Source organism: Arachis duranensis, chromosome 1 (assembly GCF_000817695.3).
Source record: "Arachis duranensis cultivar V14167 chromosome 1, aradu.V14167.gnm2.J7QH, whole genome shotgun sequence".
NCBI classification, from domain to species: Eukaryota; Viridiplantae; Streptophyta; class Magnoliopsida; order Fabales; family Fabaceae; genus Arachis; species Arachis duranensis.
In genome coordinates, this window is record NC_029772.3 from 103640567 (window position 1) to 103648268 (window position 7702).

General features: G+C 31.3%; 1 protein-coding gene across 1 annotated transcript; it reads right to left on the minus strand.

Annotated features, from left to right (window-relative positions):
- Positions 1-494: 494 nt before the first annotated feature.
- Positions 495-1253, minus strand: LOC107470873 (ethylene-responsive transcription factor LEP-like). The gene has a single exon (XM_016090294.1). The coding sequence runs from the start codon at positions 1251-1253 to the stop codon at positions 495-497; it is 759 nt and encodes a 252-aa protein (XP_015945780.1).
- Positions 1254-7702: the final 6449 nt, after the last annotated feature.

Here is a 7702-nt window from a genome sequence, read left to right on the forward strand (position 1 = left end):
ATAAAATATTTTTTTATAATATATTTATTCTTATTATGTATTTTAAAGGTACAAATTAATAAAAATTATTTTATTATACTAATGACTAATGGCGATTTTAGTATACATATAATATTTTTATTTTTTTTATAAAGAAAACTAATTAAACTTCAACTAATGACAAAACTGATAACCGAAACAAAACAAAACAAAAAGTTAAACCTATACTGAATTGCGAAATTTAGGGTTCAGACTAATAAACGTAACGACAGCTAGCACTCACAAAATATAATCACCAAACATTAATTTCATAAGTTAGCTAGATGTGCTTAGTGGCATACATACATACTACATACTCTACTAATTAATGATACATACTGGCTAACCTTGAATCCAAAAGGTAAAAATAATACAGAGAGTAGAGAGAACAATGGGAACCAAATTAAAGCAAATTAAAAAAGATTAGTTTTATTTGAACGCATCAACACTATTATTGCTACGTACGTACGGATGAATTAGTAGTGTTCATCGATCCAGAATGCCGCAAGAAGATCCTCCTCATCATGAGGATGATGATTATGAATCTCAGGGAACTGAAACACACTTCCTTCTTCCATCAAATGACCATTGTCAACCACATTACTACTACTAAAGTTATTATTATTAAAGTCACCATCAAAATCAGTTTGCATGGGAAAATGACCAAAAAGGACACCCGAGTTATTATAATTACCGTTCCTCATCATCTCGTGAGAGAACACTGTCTCTGTTAATCTGCAGTTATTATTATTATTATTGTTGTTGCTGCTGCTGCTGCTTATTCCGTTCAGCAACAACTGATCGTAGAGTTGCTGAGCGGAAAAGACCAGAGAGGGGTTGGAGGAGGAGTTGATGAAGTCCAGAAGAAACCGGAGAAGAAGTATGTTTGAGGAGGAAGAAAAAGACAAAAAAGGGTTAGGGTTTTCGAGGTCGTTGTTGTTATTAGTAGGGTAATCAAGGAAATTGGTCCAGGCCTTATGGCCGCGAAGGGCTCGGGCGGCGGCATCGTAGGCACGAGCAGCTTCCTCCGGTGTGGTGTAGGTGCCCAGCCACCGCTGCTTCTTGGACTGAGGGTCTCTTATCTCCGCCGTGTAACGGCCTGACTGCCTCTGCCTCACGCCACGGTACTTTGTTCGGTTGCCATTGTTATTCACTCCTTCTTGCTTGTTGTGGTTGGCGGTGGTGGAGGAGTTATTTTTCAAGTGACTGGACTGATTCTCCGGTGGCTTCTCCATGTGTCTCTGTCATATTATTATAACATATGAATTGAAATTGACTTAGAAAAATGAAGAGACAAGAATCGAATGAATGAATGAATAATAATAAATTTCTTATTATATCATATGTTTATATTTAGATAGATATTATTTTCACGTATGTATATAAAAAGTGAAAGCTTAGTGATAGAGAGGAATTGTAACAAACAAACCAGAGAATAAGTTATTTACGATGGTGATGTCTTTACCCTACCTTCAACAAACTCAAGGTACCGGCACTGTCTTTTTATGTTATGTCTGTTTATTTATACGGTGAATTTTAGTATGATTCTATGGTGACTATAATAATGATGCAAGTATGGTTAAAATTAAATTAATATTTTTTTATATTTTAATAATATTTTTAAGTAACACCTTTTAAAAAATGTTATTTAATAATAAAAAAACGTTATTTTAATTTTTATCATATTTTTTAAAATACTATAATTATAATAGTCATCATAATATAATCATACACTAGTATACTAGAATGATTCTATTTATATAGTGATGAATAATGTATGAGAATTGAGAAGAATAGTATTTTTTTTATTAGAAAGAAGAGTAGTATTATTGTTGCTGTGATTTTAATCTTTTAGATCCCCACACACATGTATATGTATATATAATTTTTTTATTTATTTTATTTATCAACATATATAATTTTGGGAAAATTTTTAGAGGTTTAGTAACGTAGTTAAAGAAAAAATTAAAAAATTAATTACAGAAATGACAAACTTTAAGAAGTATTACAATAATATGATGATTGGGATATGCATCATAAAAGAGTACAAAGAAAGCGATAAAAGGTATGTAACGCTCTAATTCATAAAAATATATGATTTATGTACACTGATATAGATATGGAATGTATCGACATACAAATTTCAAAATCTTAAATAACTATTTTTTATTTTAATAAAAAATAATATTTACTATTTCGGTATTTACGTGTGTCTAAACATGTTCGAATTTTTTTTTTATTTTTTATTAAGATACAGTTGAACATAGCAGATACGTGTGTTAAACAAGTGTCGATAAGTGTCGTATTCAAAATATGTTTGACATGCGAATACGGCACTTAACGAAGTGTCCATGTTTCATAGATAAAAATTAATAAAGGAACATGACACCTAGTGTTTCATTCATGAAAAAATATTAATTAAATAAATAATATTAAAATTAATAGAATACCATCTTATTTGAATAATAATAATATTTGGAAATAATAAAATTTTAAATAAAAATATTTAGATATATTTTTAAGCCATAGAAAGAAAATTTTTTTAATCTTAAAAAATAATTAATTTTGGCATTAAGTAGTAATAATAATAAATTATAAAGCATTTGAAATAAAAAAGAGGAAACTCTTTGCAATAGGGTGTGACAACTTTTTTAGAAGAAAGCGACATGAATAGTGTAGCTTCTTTTCGATTCTTAATGCATTGCGTTGCATTTAGTATGGTTCAAGTTTTGACACATCACATTTTAATAACCTAATTTATATCATCATATATTTGAAATCTAGCTTCATTTTTATGGATAAGTATTATTTTGATCTCTAAAATTTAACCCAAAAATTAAATTCGTCCCTAATCTACTTTTTGTATTTAAATTTATCCTTAGAGTCTATTTCGATTTTAAAATCATCCTTCGAACATTTATACACTCAATATCATCATCTTTATCACAATTTTGTGTTCTTCTTCTCACTGACACTTTTAGAAAAGAGAGAAGTAGAGACTTAATGAGAGAGAAGCAAGGCTTCTTCTTCTTACTCACACCTTAGAGAGACAAAGAGGGAGAGAGGGAGAAAAAGAGAGAGAAAGAGAGAGAGAGAAGCCTCACCCTTACCCTTGCAACGCTGTGACTCTCTCTCACTTTACTGCACCTGGCCCTCGCTAGTGGTGGAAAAAGGCCAGGCGGCCTGCCAGGGGCCTGCAGCCTGGCATGTGTTTGGCCTGGCCTGGCCTGACCTGTTATAAAATAGGTACAGGCTCAGGCTCTTTTAAAAGCTTTAATATATTAATGGGCTAGATCCAGGCTTACTAATTAGCCTTATAGGCCTGTCAGGCCTGCCTGTGCCTGTTAAAATATAATTAAATATATAAATAATTATTTATTATTAATAAAATTATGAGATATTTTAAATTTATTATATTTTATTATAAATATTTTTGTATATTTTAAATATGTTAAAAGTTTAAAATTTTTTATAAATATTAAATATATGACATATTACATATAACTATTTTTATTAAAAAATAATTTTTTTAAATAATATTTTTATTTTTGTAAAAAAAAGTATCAGGCCTTTTAAGAGGCTTCAGGCCAGGCCAGGCCTAGTAATTTATAAAGAGCTTATAATAAGTTGCAGGCCAGGCTCAAGCCAATCAACTGTATGACAGGGCAGGCTTGTTAAGAGCAAAGCTTGACCTGACCTGGCCTGTTTCCACCCCTAGCCCTCGCCTTCGCCTTATGTTTTTCGTCATCGTCGGGAAGGTGGTGGTGGTGGTAATGTTTCTCGCGTTTTCAGTATCATCGCTCCGCCTCCATTTTCCTTTCCTCTCTGCTTTTTGTTGTCAAGACTTATTGTCACTACCATTACACAATTCTACCATCACTACCATCACAGGCAAGTGAATATTCAAATTCCTAATTCTTGTTCATCATAATTCCTAATTCCCGAATTCATCACAAATCCGACGGTTGAGTTAATAGAGAATCTCGTAGAACATGGGTGGTGGTGTTCTTGTTCTTGTTTCTAGACTGTTGTTGCTTTTCTTAGTTCTTTCATTTTGGTAAAAAATTGGAGAAAATTAAGAATAAGATGTTTGTTGTTCTTGTTAATGTCTAATTTTCTCATTAATGTTTGTTTTGATGATGATGATGATTTTTTTTTGGTTTGTTGGAGTGGTGTTGTTGAATTGTTATTTTAGTTTTGATTTATTTGAGGTTGTTGTTGAAGGTTGGATTTTCTTGTTAGATTCATGAACAGATGATTATAGGGTAGTAGTGGGTAGGGTGGTGGTGGTGAGAAGAGAGAAAGTGGTGTTTAGTGCGTGATGGTGGTAATGGTAATGCGAAGAGTAGATGATGGTGGTGAAAAGCGAGAGAAATGGAGTATTTTTATCATTTAAAAAGTTAATATGTCTAAAAGGATAATTTTAATACCAAATGAAATGTTGGAAACGATTTTAAATAAAAAATAAGGTTAGGAATGATTTTGATTTTGACCTTAAATCTTAGGAATTAAAGTAGTACTTATCCCTTATTTTTATTATATTGATGAAAATATTTGCAGCCACCAAAATAGGAATGACAATATGGCAGAGTGGGCCGAGGGCGGGATGTCACTCTGTTCTCCGTTCTCGATTTTTGCCATGGAGAAATATTTTTCCATTTCCATTCTTAGTGGGCCTCATTCCTCCATCTTCCTGTATTGATAATTTATATTTAAATTTTAATAAAATTTTTTTAAAAATTTTAAAAAATTACAAAATATTAGTATTATCTAAGATTAAAAGTCTAAAAATATAAAATAACACACCATAGTCGTAGTTCATAAAACAAAGTCTTAAAATACAATTTTTAATCTAAAAAAAGCAATAATATAAAGTTTTTAACATTAAATATTATTCCTTTGCTAAAGTACAACTTCTAACAAACAACTCTATGTCCTTTGTTAAAATAACACAAAACATAAATATGTTAATATACATCATAAACAAAAATACCACATATTAAATAAAAATTTGACATAATAAAAAAATAATTTTCTAAAATCCTAAATCTCCCATATCCATCTTATAGTCCAAAAGATTTGGAATTTTTCACCCTAATTTACCTATATTATATCAATAAACAATTCATAAGAGAGTTAAATTTGACATGAAATTGAACTTTCATATCAAATAAAAACTAGAGTTATTAATACTTTTATTTGAAGAGTGCATTCAATGCTGATTACAAATTAATGCCTCAACAAGTTTATAATGCAACATATTACGATGTGGATGTACAATTTGACCACCGGTACTAAAAACGGACTTTGAGACAACAGTAGTAACAAGAATGGCTAAAAAATCTCTTACAATCTTTTATAAGGTTGGATCTTTTGCTCCAATATTTTTTTAGTAGCTCAAAATATCAAAATTTTTAAGATTTGTTTTATCTATTATAACACTCTCTTCAAAATATATAATAATCTAATTCAGTTTTCGCAACAGAATTTTTATATGTATCTTCTACAAACTGTAAATAGATAGAACTAAATTTTTTTGCTCTTTTTAAAGGCCATTCATCATGTCCAACATTTAAAGTAGAAGTTGAACTATCAACATCATTTGGAACGCTTCTTCTAACCCTAGTCTTAAGTTAATATTCGTATACTAATTCTTTCATCATTTTCTTGACCTTGCTCAACTGATTCTTATTTTAAGATCCATATATTTTAGGAAAAAATTCAATAATTTCATCTTATATCTAGGTCTAAAATAGCTCCCAGAGCCATGACCAGGGACGGATGTACTCTTCAGTTAGTAAGAGAAAGTGCCCCCAGTGAAATTTTAAAAAGTAGTGAGTAATTCTCAGTGATATACCTTCTTTATCCCTGCTACCTAATTAATTTTGATCCCACCCTCAAAATCTCTAACCCTTCTCTTTCTCCCCTTTTCCAATTTTCTACCTCTGCTCCAGCCTCCGCCCTCCACAGTAACTACTACCAGTGCCGCTACTCCACCGGTGTTACTGGCTCATTGCCGCCGATGGCATTGCTCCCCATTCAATGTTTCTCCTGTGTGGCTTCGTCACTGTTAATTCTCCTTGCATTGCTGCGTCTGAATTTGCCTTCTTCTTTTGCGTCGCTAGCTATGTGGATTTGCCGTTGTGTTTCTTCGGTGTTTGGTTCTACCTTCTTCTTCAACGTTTGTCACTGCCTCACTAGTTATTTGGTACTCCGGTTCTGTCTTCTTCTTTTGCGTTCCTCTTAATCTCTTTTGGTTCTGCTTTCTTCTTCAGCGATCCATCCTTGCTCTTCAGTCTTCAGTAGTTTAGCCTTCATCTTGCAGTCCTGTTGCCGCTGGGTCAGGGTGCCACACAGTTGCTGTGTTCTGTCTCGTGGAGTTTAGCAGTTCAGCTCAATGAAACAATAAAGCAATACTGAAATTCTAAAATACTGAAAGTCTTTTTCCTTGGACTCTTGGTACATTCATGATTTACTGAAAGTTTAAAATACTGAATCACTGATCTGCTTGCTTCATTGCTTATTTGCTTCATTATTTGATAATTGTGTTAGTTGGTTTGTTAATTGTGATTGAATTTGTTCTGTCTATGTAATTGATAATTTGATTTCACTAATTTGTTTGTTAATTATTTTTGTGTATTGACTTATTTTAAATTAGGAATTTAGGATATTATTAGTTTTTGTTGTTGAAAATTAATTTGAATGACATATGTTTGTCATTTTTGTATTTATAATTTTATACTGTAAAATTTGTGTAGATTTGTGAATTATTTATATTAATCAATTAATTTATATTTATATTTTTATCCTATTAGTAATGAAAAAATATTTCAAAAGAACGTCATCATCGGAGATTGGATTTCAAAATAATCCATCGACCTCTTCTAACAAAAGGAAGTTTTTAAAATTTGAAATAGAGAGTCCTATAGCAGATCCAGGATAACGACCAAAGATTTCAAATTACCATCTGAATGACAGAGATAAAGTTAGAGGAGTACCCATGATTTCAAGTTATCATGCTCCTCAATGATCACGTGACTGATTGTGGTGTTATGATGCTGCCATTGCTGCCGTTGTTGGAAATACGAAGAGTACCCATACTTTTTATAGCACACATCTTCTGTGTAGCCTTATTTGTTCCAATGAGAGCATACCATTGTAACTCAACAATAATAAGAAGAGTACCCATACTTTTTATAACACACATCTTCTGTGTAGCCTTATTTGTTCCAATGAGAGCATACCATTGTAACTCCACAATCTCTACTATCTAGATTTTTTTTAGGGTGAAGAAAATAAGGGTTTGATTAATCTTGAATCGAACTTATGTTGTTCAAAATTTGAGATTGAAGATTCATGAGTTGATAGAGAAGATTGACATTGTTCTGGTTGTCAAAACCACTACTCGAGAATCTGTTTATTATGTCCGCCATTTTGAAAAATCATCAATGAATCATAGAGTAATAAGGATTCAGATCTTTTTCTTCTTTTTTACTCGTTGATCGGAACAACTATATTCACCAAAAAAGAATCTTACGAAAAATAGCCTCTCATCAGACTCTATTGGATGAGTTTGAAGGAAGATTAGGTTATTATTTTTTACGTTTTAGTTATCATATTTTTAACTCTATATATAATAATAGTGTTTGTTTAGCTTTTCTTGTTTACATATATATATATATAT